Source organism: Meles meles, chromosome 18, assembly GCF_922984935.1.
Source record: "Meles meles chromosome 18, mMelMel3.1 paternal haplotype, whole genome shotgun sequence".
Lineage (NCBI taxonomy): Eukaryota > Metazoa > Chordata > Mammalia > Carnivora > Mustelidae > Meles > Meles meles.
The window spans coordinates 61,252,025-61,268,514 of NC_060083.1; the positions used below are offsets into that span (position 1 = coordinate 61,252,025).

At 56.3% G+C, this 16,490-nt stretch overlaps 1 protein-coding gene across 2 annotated transcripts in view; it reads right to left on the reverse strand.

Annotated features, from left to right (window-relative positions):
- Nucleotides 1–14,127, reverse strand: part of CYTH1 (cytohesin 1) — a 77,265-nt gene extending 63,138 nt beyond the window's left edge. Inside the window, exons 1-2 of one of the 2 annotated variants that reach the window (XM_045984217.1) lie at nt 13,985–14,110; nt 11,628–11,786 (exon numbers count right to left, since the gene is read on the reverse strand). Coding sequence is in view for 1 of the 2 variants with exons in the window: in XM_045984215.1 (XP_045840171.1) it covers nt 13,985–14,006 (22 nt within the window). In the remaining variant the exon portion in view is untranslated. Of the gene's footprint in view, nt 1–11,627; nt 11,787–13,984 lie in introns of both variants that reach the window. The other variant, XM_045984215.1, reaches the window with a different exon arrangement.
- Between the last annotated feature and the right edge of the window lie 2,363 nt (nt 14,128–16,490).

Below are 16,490 nucleotides of genomic sequence, written 5' to 3' on the forward strand. Positions count from 1 at the left end.
GGCCTGGCTAGCCAATCCCAGGGGGACAGGGGAAGGATCTTTTTAGGTCACTTCCCCTGCTGGACAGACCGGCGCTCCACGATGGCATCGGTCCAGGGGCTGCCTAGCAACAAAGCGACACAAAGGGCAGGTGTTTCTAAAAGGAACAGAACGAAAACCACACAGACTCTTGGGGAACCTGAGGTGGGGAGGCCGCTAAACCCGGTAACTATAACAAAGGAGTAAACAAACCCTAGCCCGGCTGGGTTGCTTTTTTTTCCCCTCCTTTTTCTTCTTTTTTGATCTGCGGAGCCTCTTCTTAAAAACCTCTGCTTGACTTCGGCTCAGGTCATGATTCCGGGGTCCTGGGATCGAATCCCATATCCGGCTCTCTGCTCGGCAGGGAGCCTGCTTCCCCCTCTCTCGGTGCCTGCCTCTCCGCCTGCCTGTGCTCTCTCTGTGTCAAATAAGTAAAATCTTTAAAAAAACAAAAACAAAACAAAACAAAAACACCTCTGCTTGAAAGCTCCAAACCCTCTAAGGGGAATTCTAAATGGCCTGGAGCAAAACCGCGTCCATTAGAGGTTCCAGCCGGAGACGCAGCGATCAGCCGGGACTCCTCGCAACCCTGGACACACAACTCCTCCCACTGTCGGTTCACACAACCAACGTGGGAAATGACGAGATCCACCCCTGGCACACGAGCCCAAGCCAGGGCCCTGCCACGTGGCCCCCAGCTGGGGATGGGGGGAGCGGCGGCGTTCCTGAGCAAGGGGCTGTTCCGCACCTGAGCTCCTCGAATTCAGAACCCTGAAAGCGCGTGTGCGTGTGTGCGCGTGTGTGTGTGCGTGTGTGTTCACTTGTTCCTTCCCGGATCCTACCCTGGAAGATCCCAATTCAGCAGGTATGGCTGGAGTGGGGCCCAGGAAAAAACCGCTTGCTTGCTTGATTTATTTGATACGAAGAGAGAGAGAGACCACAAGCAGGGGGAGAAAGAGAGGGGGAAGCAGGCTCCCTGCCGAGCAGAGAGCCCGATGCGGGGCTCAATCCCAGGACCCCGAAATCATGACCCGAGCCGAAGGCAGAGGCTTAACCCACTGAGCCACCCAGGCACCCCCAAAATTGCTTTCTTAAAAAAAAAAAACCTCACCCACAGTCTGCAGATTAGCCAGGTATGGGAGCCACCACGCTAATCCCAATTTCCTAGATTACAAACTGCAGAGAAGTTAAACAAAGCACTTGTGTGTTTATCTTCGTAGGACACTTGACTACTCCAACCATAAAGGGTCTCCATCTGGGGCACCTGGCCGGCTCATAGGAGCACGCACCACTTGATCTCAGAGTCGTGAGTTCAAGCCCCACATCAGGTACAGAGGAAAAAAAAAAAAGATGTCCATCTGGAACACAGTTGTAATTACAAGTTCAGATGTCTGAAAGCCAAAAATTCAGGAAATATTTTAATTCCATTTATTTATTTGACAGACAGAGATCACAGTAGGCAGAGAGTCAGGCAGAGAGAGAGAGGGAGAAGCAAGCTCCCTGCTGAGCAGAGAGCCCGATGTGGGGCTCGATCCCAGGATCCCAGGACCATGACCTGAGCTGAAGGCAGAGGCTTTAACCCACTGAGCCACCCAGGCACCCCTAATTCCATTTTTTTTAACCACTGATGTTTAACCCCAACCTCTTATCCACATAGTTAGAATTTTACAGTTTAACCAAGAATGTAGTGACCTTCTACTAGTTTAAATGACTTCCCCTAAGACAAACAGAAATCCCACTATCCCATAAACCCTAAGATTTTAAACAGAACTAAAACGTAATTCTATATGCAAGGCATCACAAGCCTACCTTTTACGTTATACAGATACCAAACAAGTCTGATGGCATCACTTCTTAAAATCAAATTCATCCCAATGCAAGCATGATTAGGCCACTGTCATTTTCCTGATGCCAAGGAGACCAGAGACCTACTCCTCTCACCTTCCACGCTCACCTGCGAAACTCGGGGAGCTGCACCCGCCCATTCCCCCATCCCCGCCACCCTGTGTGCAGTCCACAGTTCTGTTCTGGGGACGGGGCTTGCCTTGAATCCTTATAAAGGTTACTGAGGTTTTCTCTGCACATACAAATGTGAACTGATACATGTTTAATAAAGAGGATAGCAGGAACAACCTGTGTTTTCACTCAGCATCACACAGCCATCCTCCACGCCTGTAACGCACAGACCTCCTGTTCTTAAAGACGCATCCAGTACTCTGTAACGCCAACACAGGACGGCGCACTGAAGCGTCTCCGTCCTGATGGGACAGTTAGCGCCTCGCACATTCTGACTCCCAGAGCCAGGCTGTGGCTCACGTCTGTGCTCACGTCACCCATCCTGGGAGTCTCAGTTACTCCAAGTGCCACCAAGTCTCACAGGGACTGTTTCCTTTAGTCCCGCCGCTCCAGGCGGAGATAGGTGAGGTGACCTTGGGGACAACACAGAGAACGAAAACCGTGCCAACATCCTAGGGCCTCTAAAAACCGCTTTAAAATGTCAAAAGTGACTTCTAATTATGTACTTTCCTCTAGCAATCGAGTTTTTAATATAAAGATGTGTTATCTTTATAATTTTTTAAAGTAGAAGTTTAAATTCCTCTGCAGAACGCTATAAATACATGTATGTGTTTAAGAAAATGGGAGCTTAAGTAAGAACAGTAATATTTAGCCAAAAATTCAATTTTGTATCCCTGCAGTCTATTGGGGGTGGAAATTAAACCAAATGAGTCCTCGCCACGAGCGCGTGGGAGAGGACAGCACCTTGCCTGCCTCCTCCACACGAGGAGCCGTCCATCGTGTGAGTCGAGGAAAAGGCAGATGTCTGGGAAAATAACCACATATGTTATGCCAACATCGCCGTCAAGAATAACAAACTCCTTTTTCCTAACAAGCACCATTGTTCAGGGATGTTTCCATTACCTGAAACCAAGAAAAATTCCCCTTACTCTCAAAGAAAGGACAAAAACATTCCTAAGAATTGGCTGCCATAGCGCGGCCTTCCGACTGAAGACGTGCTTTGTTCTGATTTGTGATCTGATGACAAACGGGGTTGCTGGGGAGCAGAAACAGGATGGACGGGTCAAAGTTGGCTGCTGCTTTGCACATTCTCCTCTACCCTGAATCAGGAATCCTCTTCGAGAACCAGAAATGCTCACCGAGACCAGACAACGTCTGTACCAGGACCATAATCCGTACTGTCCACGTGGAACATTTCCCCAGGAAGGAACTGCCTGCCCTTACGAGAAGCATCCCAGGGACAAGAGCGCTAGGGCGGATGTGGCTGGCAGAACAACGGCCCCAAAGATGTCCACATCCTGGTCCCTGGAACGAGTGGATCTGCTCAATCACGCGGCAAAGGGGAACCGAGGCAGATGTGATGAAATCTACTCAGCTGCCCGGAGGTGGGGACATTTTCCTGGGTCATCTGGCAGGCCCCATGGGATCACCAGTGTCTCACAGGGAAGAGGAGGAGGAAGTGGAGGAGGAGGAGGAGGAGACCGTGTCAGAGCGATGAGACCTGAGACAGGGTTTCGCAGTAACTGCCGGCTTTGAAGATGGGAGGAAGGGGTCGGGAGCCACGGGACACAGGTGGCCTCCGGAAGGTGGAAAGGGCAAGGAAATCTCTCCAGGAGACTCCAGAGAGATCCGGCCCTGCTGACACCTTGCTTTCACCCCAATGAGACCCATTCCAGACTTGTGACCCCGGAAAAGCAACGTAACAAATTTGTATCATTTAACGCCACTAGAGAGGGCACAGGAAGGGAACAGGTGCAGCCGCTCCCTCCATCTCTCAAGCATCTCAAGCCGCATCTCAAGTCTTGGGCGTATCTCAAGTCCAAAGCCGCTTCCTACCGCCATCCAGCTGCTTTTCTGATCTGTTAATCATTAAAAAAGAAAATCAACAACCCACTTCTCATCCTTATCAAACATCTGTCAAACACCTTAACACTTCCTGGAAAAGAGTGAGCTCACACCACAAACCACCTCGCTGTGGAACAGATCAGCCCCTCCTAAAGAACTTCTCTGCCACACGCATCCTTCCAGAATAGAGTAATCCTGTATTTCATCTAAACATTCCTTTTGTAAGATTTGTACTGAAACCTCTCAACGCACGGAAAGCGTCCGCATAACCCCCCCAGCAGGTCAGCAGGGAGGGGCTGCCACCACCAGCAGCAGAGGAACCGAGCCCCCAGATGAAGCCCAGAAGCAGCAAAGAACGCGGGAGGTAAAAGGGAGACAGAAGCAGACAGGAGTGACTTCAATGGCCTTCATCTCCCTGTCAAACACCGATGGGGAGAGGGAGCATGGCTTGAGCGAGTCCTTCAACAAACTCCTACAGGGCCTGCAGCCGGCCGGGCGCTGAGCCTCTGGGTCGTGGCGGATCACAAAGCTGGAGGAGCCCAGGCGCGCACAGTAAACGGAAGTGGCAGAAGGTGACGAGTGCCATGGGGCGGGCAGGAGCCTGGGGAGGGGCGTGCCAGTGGTCTCATGAGCTGAGCAACGGGGCAAGTCTCCCTAGGGGAGCAGGACTGGAGCCAAGGCCGGTGGGCAAGCGCATTGACCATGAGCACGTCGGGGCGGAAGGCACCCTGAGCCCCGGGAACAGCCAGAAAAAGGGCCCAGTGGGGGCCAGTGCCGGATGCCTCCGGGCGAATGGGCTGGGCAGGAGGCGGGCAGATGTGTGACGGGTCGGATCTGGGGGGGGGGGTGCTCTCTGAGGTCAGCAGACTCGGAGGAGCCTCCCCTGCACACCACGGACAGAGCCGGAGGGTGCGTTTTCTAGAGTGAGATCACAAAGTCTAGGGGGGAAACCCTATTTCTGTTGGGTTATTATAAATCCAGGAAATAATCTTCCAATTATAATCCTAAGAATCTTTTCAGAAGTTCATTTCCTCCATGCACTGTCCGGACACAGAGGGAAATCACTAAGGTCTTTGTCGAGTTGCTGAACAGAGTGAAGGAGCCCCTCCCTTCACATCAGGACACGTCAGGCAGGGAAGGGAGGAGAAGCTGGGGAGGAGGCTTGCCTGACAAGGCCACCCCCAGTCCCAGAAGCTCAACTCCGAGGAGCCCCCCCAAGACACGGAGGAGCCGCGCGCCAACTCCATCCCCGTCGCGCACGGCCCTGACACGAGCGCGGGGACCCCAGGTGGAAACTAGGAGGCGTGCCCCAAGCCGCCTGGGATCCCGGTATCCCCTTGCGGGAGCTTCCACAGCTGGCCCGCCGGAGCCGCTGGGCCAAACCTGGCTTTCGGAACTCCTTCGAACACAGCAAGCAGCCGGCGTTCTCAGCGCACGAAGGGTAGGGATCTAGGCCTCCGGCGTGTTTCAGAAGCTGCAGGGCTGAAGTCCTGAGTCAGCGTCCTCAGTGACCCCACGAGGGGCTGTCGTCCGGATGAGGCCCCGTGCAAACACGAGCCTCTCCTCTGACCGGAGACGAGGCCGCAAAGTCAGAGCGTCGGCTAGAAGACGCTGGAAGACACGGTGCCGTTCCCCGGAAGGAACCCTGTTCTTCAGCGGTCCTCTCCCATGTCACCGCCGAACCTGGCTTCCCAGCAGCCTGCCGTGTGTCACCACAAAGGGCAGAAAGGCAGGGAAGTGGCAGGACAGGGTCCCTGCGAGGGGCTGAGGCCAGCTCCCGCGCAGGCCCGCAAAGGGCAGGACGACTAAGGTTAACCCTGCCCTGCTTACCCGGCTTTCTCAAGAGCCCCCTGCCTGGGCGCCCCGCGCGCTCTGGCCCCAGGGGATCCTCAGAGGGCAGGCTGTGACACCCCCACACTGCCATCCCACCACGCCTGCTCCCCAGAGGCCCCGGCAGGGAACGCTGGCCTCACGGAGGGGGAGGACCGGCCTCTCCCGGGCCGTCCACCGACTCCTTCGATTTCCCCCTAAAACTAACAAGGGCTCTTTCCATCTCAATCCGCTTCGTAACCCCCAGCACAGGCCTTAACCACACTATCCGAACGGCCAGGACACGGAACTCCGTGCCCCAATTCCAGGAGAAAAGACAGAAGGTTTAGAAGCTGCTGAAAGTGGACAGGTCCGGGAAAGCGGAGAAGGGATCTGAGACAACGGGCGGAAGAAGGAGCGGGTGGTACAGCAGGAGCGACTGGGCGTCTGCGGCTTCCGTGCGGGGCGCGCGCCCACCCTGTCCCTGGCCTGTGGAGGGGCGGGCGCCGCGGATGCTGCTGCGGGCGGGAACGCTCCTGTCGCGTCCGACCCCGGGGCCAGGCGTGCTCCCCCAAAGCAGCTCGCACCCAAAAGCAGAGTGAAAGCTGGATGGCCGCAGGCTCCCAGGGCGTCTGCTCACGTGTGTCAGGGCACCTGTCGCATGTTGCTGGAACTCTCCGACACGTCAGGTCCCCACGCCGTGAGCTTCCCGAAAGCAGGCTCACACTTCACCACTCCCGCAAACACCCTGACACCAACAAGATGATGAAAAGGGGGCTGAGCCGGCGGACGGCCGGCGGGGCCACCGGAAAACAGAGCACAAGGCAGAGAACGGAGTCGGCTGTTTCTTCAAGCCTGGGTAACTGCGCTGCGAGGTGATGTGATGAAGTTCGCTACAGAGAGAGGAAAGGAAGTCTGGAGGGAGGACGGCCGGAGAGGCAGGAGGCCACCTGCAGAGAGGCAGGGTTGGAGGTGGCGACGGAGGCCAAGGGGCTGGGCGGCTGAAAATGCGAAACTGCAGCTCCAACTGCGAACACCCTCTTCGCGTCGTCACCAGGGCTGCGGGGAGCTGTCCGGGCCAGCGCGCAGCTTCCAGGAACCGAAGCTGACGGGGCACCCGCTCACGTGGCCGGCAGCGGCCGGCTCGAGCGGCCCCACAGACGGACGGGCACGAGCCCCGTCCTGCCCGAGCTTCGCCGCGCCGTGAATCGGTCTGTAATTCAAGACTGGCTCAGAAGAGTTTTCAAAATGTTCATTGAAACAAGTCTACAGGCGGCCTGGCCGGCTCAGTCGGTGGAGCGCGTGGCTCTTGATCGTGGGCTCGTGAGTGCAAGCCCCACACTGGGGGTAGCGCTACTTAAAAACAAAACAAAACCACGAGACTCGGAGGACATACAGTATCCCCCGATTAAAGCAAGTCTCTCCACCCCACATCACCCTCCAGCTGCTGCCCTCTCTGCCGGACCGGCCGCTCATCTGGAAGGGCCATGCCCACAAGGCCTCCTCTGCAGACCTGGCTCAGCCCAGCCCTCCAACAAGGGGGCAAGACGCCGTGCCCAGGACGACACCCCGGCCCTCTTCTGGGTCAGCACGGGACCCCCCCGCTTCCCTGGGCTCCACGCCCACTCGTGTGCTGCTGAGTTCTTGGGTTCCAGCGACAAAGCCAACTGCCTAAACGGACCTCTCTCAGGGGACGGTCTCTAAAACCCTCGCGCTCCACTCAGGGTGTCCAAACCAAGCACCTGCGTTTAACTGGAGACCCTCCCCACACAGCGGTCTGCGTCATCCGAGACAGCACCCTGGCGCCACCCGGAGCCCCGCTCATCTCCCACACGCTGCGTCTCCCTAAACCCTGGTGACCGGTACCGTGCTCTTCCCTTGACTTGTCTTGGAGTTACCGCCCTCTTCGGCCCACCAGGACGGCTGCGGCAGCTCCCTGGGGGTCTCCCCACTGCCCGCAGCAAGCACACCAGGCGGTGGGATCTTTCTAAAACGCAGAACCACCACCATGAAATACTCCCGTTCAATCCCCCAGGCTCCTCATGGCTCGGAGACCGGTGTCTGGAAACACAGAGAAGCCCTCCAGGACTCTGGCCTCCTCTCTAGACCCTGTCTCTGGCCTCCCAGTCTCCAGGTACAGAGAACCAGGCAGCCCCCCGGGGGAGCCAGGTCCCCCTCCCCGCTGGCCCTGGCTCGCGCTCTCTGAACTGTACCACTCTGCCACACTCGCCGAGTTAGCACCAACTCGGCTTCCAAACTCCGGTTCTGGGAAACGTCCTCTGTCCCATCAGTCCCGCCCCAACTCCAGGCGGGACTGCGTCCCTGCCCACCTAGGGTTTTCCCACACACACCTGCCACAACCGCTCTGACCCTCGCCCTCCCAGCCTGCCGCCACATCTGTGTTCCAGGCGCAAAGCATCCCCGACGACAGGGGCCGCGTGACGCGGAGTGACAGGGCACGTCCTGGTGCTGCACACACCGCCCGCCGACAGCAAGCCCACAACGGCGCTACTGAGGGGGAACGGGTTTTGTTTTTTTTTTTTTAAGATTTATTTGACAGAGAGAAATCACAAGTAGGCAGAGAGGCAGGCAGAGAGAGAGGAGGAAGCAGGCTCCCCGCATAGCAGGGAGCCCGATGTGGGGCTCGATCCCAGGACCCTGGGATCATGACGTGAGCCGAAGGCAGAGGCTTTAACCCACTGAGCCACCCAGGCGCCCCGAGGAACGGGTTTTTAACAGCATCTCACCAACGCCATCATCCATACCCAACGTATTAATTACAATACGTACTGTAACAACGCCAGAGAAAAGCACTCATCTGAAATAGAAACCCTGAAGATTCAAAAAAGAAAAAAAAAAGTGAAAAACAGGAAAAGACTCCGATAAGGAAGGTCACATCCTGACCCTTACAGGAGCCAGGCGGCACAGAGAGCAGCTCATAACCACGTCGCCGCCACAAAAACAGACACGCTGTCACTGACACCATCCTGGAAAACGAAGACTCACAAAAACCCCCTACAACCCATCTTATGTTTCTTCAGTCAATGCGGAAAGAGAAGCAAAACAACATTACCAGCAGTTTCAGAGGATGTGGGACTCACTTCTTGAACATTCTAAATAATTTTCCACCTCCTCCATGCCTCTATTATTGCAACTGAAACTAAGCAACAGTAATTAGACAATCAAGAAGCAGTGTGGTAACAAAGCCAACGGACAGGTCCGGACAAAGTGCTCGTCTTCAGGAGCCCACTGTCCAAGCCTTTCATGTGGGAGGGCGAGCAGGAAAGGGGCGGACAGGACTCTGCGGGGGGGTGGGGGGACTCCAAGCTGAAGCTCCAAGCTACACCTCCCTGTCCAGAGCCACACACACACACACACACACACACACACACACACATGCCTCCTCCCTGGCGGAGTGACCTATATGTATGCTCTTGGCCTTGAAACCAGAAGGCACTCTCTTCCAGTTCCTTCTATAGAACTACCTGATCTTCAACGCATGAGACACATAAGAAATCATCTATTTGGAAACACTGTTTCTGACTGCTAAGTGGGATATTTAGAGAGGGGCAGGTATGAGCCTTATGATCCCACAGACTGACCCACCTATCAGTATAACCGAGACCAGGAGGAGCTACCTAACTCACAATTTCTCCTCTAAAGGAAACATTTGCATTTGCCCAGAAGACAAAATATAGGCTAAAGATCATCAATCGTTAAGAGAAAAATGAAGGAGAGGTAAACAGGTGACCACCACCATCGGTCAGAATCTCACCCGAACCCGTCAGACTGAATACGTGTGTCTCCCAGGCTGAAAACATCAGCGTGAGAAAAACAGTCATTTGATTTGTTCAAGGCCATTTAAAAAAAAAAAAAAAAAGTTAATCTCAGTCGAGTAAATAAAGAAACCAACATCCCACATGAACAGGCAGGTCATAATACACAAATATGCAAAAGGAATTTTTTTCAACCTAGCTGGCAATCAGTGGATTTAATGAGGTGCTATTTTATAACCATAAGGTTGAGTTAAAGAAAAAAAAAAAAAAGCTTTCAAATGCAAATCCTCACCACGGCATAGCCACAGTGACTCTGAAGCGTGTAAACCCATACATGGCTAGGAACAAGGTACATGGGTACTGCCCTTTTGGAAAGCAAACTGGCACCACACACCAAGAATTCTAAAATGTTTACCCCACTGACATGTTAATATCACCCCTGGAACTCTACCTTAAAGACCACAGAATGAATAATTACGGTGACCTTATGTTCCAGATTTTCTAAGAAAACCCTGACTTCATAACGGTCTTCTTTTCCAGAAGAGCAAATCGCCAAGCGTGTAACTGAATTCGACAACAATGAAAGACATCAGTATCGTTGAAGAACACGGAAAATCGGTTTGGCGTCGGGGAAACGCGGACAGAAGAGTGTTCTGGCCTCTGTCTGGGATGGAGAGCTGGAGACAAAAGCGCAATCACCGAACATTAACTTCTGCCACACGGAACCGGGTTCAGCCTATTAATTCCCTCAAGAGCTGCTGAGAAGCTGCTCTCGGGTACCAGGCCCCATGCTGGTTCTGGAGGCGCGGAGATGAAAGAGCCCAGCTCCCCTGCAGACGGCGGGCTCCCACTCGCCGGCCCGCAGCAGCCGCCGTGCCCGCCACTGCCCACACCTCCTTTCATCTTCGGGTGGCGGGAGCCTTGCCCTAGCTAAGAGCCACATCTCCGCGCCTTCGCAGAGCAGCTTACTTCTGAAAGGCCAGTTCTCCCTCATGTCCAGACTAGGGGTAAGTCTGAAGCTCGTAAAATGCCAGAGCAGCAGAAACTGTGTTCAAGAAGTAAAGGCCATAAATGGCACTGGAGGTTTAAAGACCTTAAGAACCTACGCTCGGAGATGTGCTGATCTTGTCGGACTTGTGCGGCAGAATCATCACCACTGAGACTTCTGGGTCACTGCCGATGGCCCTGCCCATCTCTGCCTCACAGCCTGTCCTGGGAGGGGTGGGTGACGCCAGCGGTTCCCGGGGTCAGAACCTTTAGAGAAGCGGCCTAAGGACCCTCCGAGTATGCACATTCACAAAAACTTCCCCAAACTGGGGCATCTGGGTGGCTCAGTGGGTTAAGCCTCTGCCTTCGGCTCAGGTCATGGTCTCAGGGTCCTGGGATCGAGCCCCGCATCGGGCTCCCTGCTCAGCGGGGAGCCTGCTTGCCCCTCTCTCTCTCTGCCTACTTGTGATCTCTGTCTGTCAAATAAATAAAATCTTTAAAGAAAAAAAAAAAAAAACTTCCCCAAACAAACCTCAGAAAGGCTCCAGAGGCAGTCTGCGGGATAAAATGTCTGCTCAATGGGGCGCCTGGGTGGCTCAGTTGGTTAAAGCCTCTGCCTTTCGCTCAGGTCATGATCCCAGGGTCCTGGGATCGAGCCCCGCATCGGGCTCTCTGCTTGGCAGGGAGCCTGCTTCCTCCTCTCTCTCTCTCTGCCTGCCTCGCTCCCTATTTGTGATCTCTATCTGTCAAATAAATAAATAAAATCTTTAAAAAAAAAAAAATGTCTGCTCAAGTTCAGAAGTCACAGAGGGGAGTGGTCAGAGTCTTTTCTCTGGCAGGGTACCCTACGAAAGCAAAAATACCTCTTCCTTCTGCAAAGAGAACCGTGAAGTCCAGGAAGAACCATGACCTAAGAAGATTACAGGAATCTTAAAAAAAAAAAAAAAAAAGTCCCAATTATTTCACAGTGTTGAAAAAGAAACTGTGGGGACAAGACCACCAGCCACAAGCAACAGGGACATCTTTCTTCAAATGTCCATTAAGCTTCTAGAAAACCACAAATTCCACACCTTTCCAAAGAAAACTAGGCTTGAAAAGGACTTGCGTTTAACTGACCCCCCCAGGTTTTGCAGTCCAGTACGTCACACCACATGGGCAGCACAAAGCACGCCGTACCTGCCTGGGGAGGGAGTTAAGAACCTCTGATATACAAGTCGGTGTTACAGGAGAGTCTACGGGAGGAAGGACTTCCGAATTCAGTGGTGCAGTCACTGGATGGACAGAACACCAGACTCTGCAGTCCAGAAAGACCGTTCTGGTGGTTTCTGAGATTCTCTGTAACGGAACAGGAAAACTTCAAAACTCGTTCTCTTTCTTCGGCATATTATACGTGAGTTCTCTTCCAAAAGTCCTTCAGGCCAAAATGGCAGCTGAGAAATCAGTCATCTCCCCAAAGGGCTCCGAACGGTGGCAGTGTCCTAGGTTACCTCACGGCACGACAGAGGTCCTAGCTACTGAGGGAGCATCTGGGCAGGCATTCCCCATGCTTGCAGAGTGCACCGCACAGTGCTGTGTGCACGGCTGTCTTAGCCCTGGAGGCAGATTCACTGTAAAACCTACGAGGGAAATGGACAGCTCTGGAGACTAAGGGAAACCCTAAAGAACTGAGAACCTTATTCCTTTGTATGACCAACTTAAGCTCTTAGGTACTTTTTGTGTGGGGAACGCCATGAGTGGGGAGACCTCTTGGTTCCTCCAAAATACACAGATGACGACATTCTTAACTGTATAAGGGGGAAGAATAAACCTTTCTCATCTTCAGCGTGTGGCCAGCAGACTATCGGCCTCCAAAGACGACCGCCACCTCATCTCCAGAGCCCACGACTATGTTACCCCATGTGGCAAAAGCAGGATTAGCCCTGCAGAGCCCAGGTCGTTATGCTGGATCACCCTGGTGGCTCCGATGCTATCACAAGGGTCCTAAGAAGCAGCAGCAGATGTCAGAGAGAAAGGAGAAGGGGCTACGGGATGGCTCTGACGGTGGAAGGTGGCCCAGCCACAGAGTGAAGGTGGCCTCCAGAACTTGAAGAGGGCAAGGAAATGGATCCTTCCCTAGAACCCCCAGAAAAGGAACACAGCCCTGCAAACACCTTGAGCCCAGTGAGACCACATTTGGACTTCTGACCCCCAAAACTATAGGATCCTGTATTTACATGCTGCTCTGAGCCACTGAGTTCGTGCTAATCTGTTACAGCTGCCTTAGGACCCGAATGCACCGGCTTCCATTCACCGCCTCCAAGTACAAATTCGTGTCATGCCTGTCGGCAAAGCAGCCACCGTATCCAAAGCGACCAGACCAAGAGCTTCCTGCCCCGCCCGGTGGGTACAAACGCCAGCAAGAAGAAAGCCTGGCAGGACGGTGGGGTCCGACAGATGAATCGGCAAGAGGAGGCAGACAAAACAGCAGCGGGCAAAGCCGGGAGAGGCCTCTCCTGTGCAGGAAGAGAGCTATGGAGGGGACGAAAACCCTCTGGGACCAGCCCGGAGGTGGGTTTTCTCGCAATCACAAAAGGAGAGCACTAAGGCTTTTACTCGGAAGGTGACTAAGGGACATCTGACGGCCGCCGGCCCTAGGGCGCTCTCGCTTCAGGCTGCCAGTGGGTCTTGGGGGCAGCAGCACACTCCCCGGGACCCGCTGCGGGTCAGGCTGCAGGTCACAAAGCCGCCTCTTCCCCCTCCGCAGTTCCACAATGACTTACCTGCGCACAAGCAGAAGTAAGCCCTGCCCCAGTGACCACGCCGGGAGCGGTCCCCGCAGCCACGCGAGCCGGTTGAACTCCGCGGGGCATCCCCGCCGCCACAGCCCACAGCAGCTCACGCCGGTCCGAGCTGCCGCCCCAAGCCCTCACAAACACGGTGTTGGTAAATTAGCCAAAAGCATCTCCCAAGGACCCCTGGCAAGCCCAGCCGTCTGGAGCGCTGGGAGGGACGAAGGTCCTGGCTGGCGGCCACCAGTCCCGGGGATAAGGTCAGCAGGAGGGGGATTCGGGAACTGTTAAGGGGACGCCGCGCGGCGTGAGGAGCGAACTTGGGGTCCCCGCGGCGGCCGGTGGGGGGACCGGAGCCGCTCGCCGGGGAAACGGCGGGGAGACGGCGGCCGGCTGCGGGGCCCGCGCCCGCCCGACTGCGCCCCGGTCCCCGCCGCTCGGCCGCCGCGGGGAAGCCGGTGCGCTCCGGGGCCGCCCGCCGTGCGTGCTCCCCGCTCGCGAACAAAGACGCGGACCCCGACACAACTTGCGGACCCCACCGAGGCCCGAAACTAGGGGGCCGCGGACGGGGCCTCGGGGCGCTCGGGCGGCACCGCGCGACCCCCGACCCCCGCCCCGTCCGGCCCCTCGGCCCCCGCCGCCCCCGCCCCGGCCGGCCGCCCCGGGCTCGCGTCCCGCACCACCGGCCCCGCGAGGCGCCCGGGCGGACACGGCAGGAAGCGCGGGAGGGGGAGCCCGCACCGCCGCGCCGCGGGCCGTACTGACCGTAGCTGTCGTCCTCCTCCATGGTGCCGGCGCCGCACAGTGCGCCGGGTCCCGCCGCTCGCCTCTTGCGCCCCGCCGCACCGGCCCCACGCGCCTCGGCCCTGCTCGGAGCCCCGCCCCCGGCCCGCGCCGCCGCAGCCGCCGCCGCCGGCCCCTCGCCACCCGCGGGGCGCCCCGCCCGCCGTCCGCGCGCGCCCCGGCACGCGGCCGCCGCCCGCACGCGCCTGCGCACGCGCGGCCGCCCGGGCCCCGCCCACCGGACCTGAGGCCCCGCCTGCCGCCCACGCGCGCGCACCTCCCGGCACGCCGCCAACCGCAGGTCCGCGCCTGCGCACGCGCCTCCGCGCGGGACCCGCCCCCGGGGCCCGAGGCCCCTCCCGCCGCCCACTCGCGCGCACCTCCGGGCACGCCGCCAACTCCAGGCCGCGCCTGCGCACGTGCGCCCCCCGGTACCGCCCCCCGGGAGCCGAGGCCCCGCCCCTCCCGCTCCCGCGGGCCCCGCCCGTTTCGGGTTTCGCCAGGGCGGCGCGGCGGGCCCTGCCCACAACCGGCGGGAGGCTGCCCACGGGCCCAAGGTCGCGTCCGGCTGCTGAAGGGCAGGGTGGTCCTCGCTGACGTCAGCCTCGAAGGTCATGCGGGCCCCAGCTCGCCGGGGAGGGCCCTGTCCTTGGCCAGAGGCCGCAGAGCGTTTGAATTCATTTACTTCTGTGCTCCGAGCCTCGGCCCCGCCCCGCCGCGTCCGGACTTCGCTGCTTTCGACACCCTTCGCGAGTCCCCGAATTTTCCTGGGTCACGTTTCAAAGGGAGCCGCTTCATCTCCCCTCGTTTCAGGATTTCCGTGGCCCCGATTCCTCCTGTCTGAATGCACAGGTTTCTAGACTGTTCGGGCTGCACGAGGCCTGCCAGTCCCTCTGGCCCCCGGGAAGCGAGCGGCCCTTTGCCGAGCTCCGCTGCGGCTCTGCACCTGGAGGCTGGAGGCGCTGCCCTGCTTGACGAGCATCTGCTCGCGTCAGCCCGTGACGACCTGCAAAGTCTGTCCTGAGAGCTCTGACAAACGAGCCCAAGGAGGTGCAGGGCGCAGGTGGAGCTGAGGCAGGACGGGGCAGGGCCCTCTCTCCCGGAGGTCTCGCAACACCAGCACTCTAAACCCCACCCTCTGAAATGCGCTCCTACCTGACCTTTTAAAGGAATTGCTCAAAAGACAGCAAAACAAACAAAAAACAAAACAAAACCAAAAAAAAAAAACAAGGGATCAAGTGAGACCCTAAGAAATTTGGAGGCTGTTTTCTCTGTGACAAAAAGGAAAACCCCAGTGCGGCAGAATGAGACCCCCAGAACCCACAAGCTCCCCCTCCAAGGACTCGTGACTCCCTAGCCAGACACAGAGCACGACCTCAGGAACTCCGTGGAGATCCTGACTCTGCAGCTTGAGATCCGTCCGCAAAGGGAGGTGAAGGTGAAGAGCTCTTCCTGTGGGCCCTCCTGTCCCCAGGGCAGCCCTGTCTTGGCTGACCTCCCTGCTGGAAGTGTTCCTTCCTGAGCGCACCAGCTTGTCCACGATGATAGCTCACAACTTGAACGGGCAGTTTAGTGTCTCCTAATCCCCAATGCCCCCTCACACTTGTCCACTTTAAGACATTCACTGATGGATACAAACGTTGCGTACATGTGTTGCTGTGTGCAAAAACACTTTTCCTGGGAAGGAGACACAAAAAATGGGAATAAACTGGGAGAAAGGGAGGTTGAGACCTACTTTTTTTTTTTTTTTTAGATTTTATTTATTTATTTGACAGATAGAGATCCCAAGCAGGCAGAGAGGCAGGCAGAGAGAGAGAGGAGGAGGAAGCAGGCTCCCCGCTGAGCAGAGCCCGAAGCTGGGCTCCATCCCAGTATCCCGAGATCATGACCTGAGCTGAAGGCAGAGGCTTTAACCACTGAGCCACCCAGGCATCCTAAGACCTACTTTTCATTCTGTATTCACTTTGTCATGGTCTTTCCGTGCCGTCTGGTTGTTTTTAAACACCCGAATGTATTTTTGTTGTTGTTGATTTGGAAAAAGAAAGACAAATGTCACTTTTCTAGCTACTCCCAGAAGCACAAGTTCTTTCCTGGTTTGGTGCTCAGTCTGTAAAGCATCTGCCTTCCCTTTAGGTCATGATCCCAGAGTCCTGAGATGGAGTCCGACGTCCGGTTCCCTGCTCATGCTCTCTCAAATAAATAAATAAAATCTTAAAAAAAATTTATAAAAAAAAAATTACCGGAACCTCAGATGAAAGGGACTTCAGGATCACTCATCTCACAGGATGGTCCAAGCCCCTCCTGGGGAGCAGACCACCACACTCCGATTCCAAGTGCTGGACCTGGGGCTTCTGGGGGAGAGCTCAGCCCAGGCCTTGGCAAAGTCTGGAAGCCCACAGGACCTGTCCTGAAGTATCTCCATCAGGGGGAGGTGTGACCCCTCTTGGCAGCCTGTTTCATTATTGGCCAACCCTAGGATAGGCCTCCC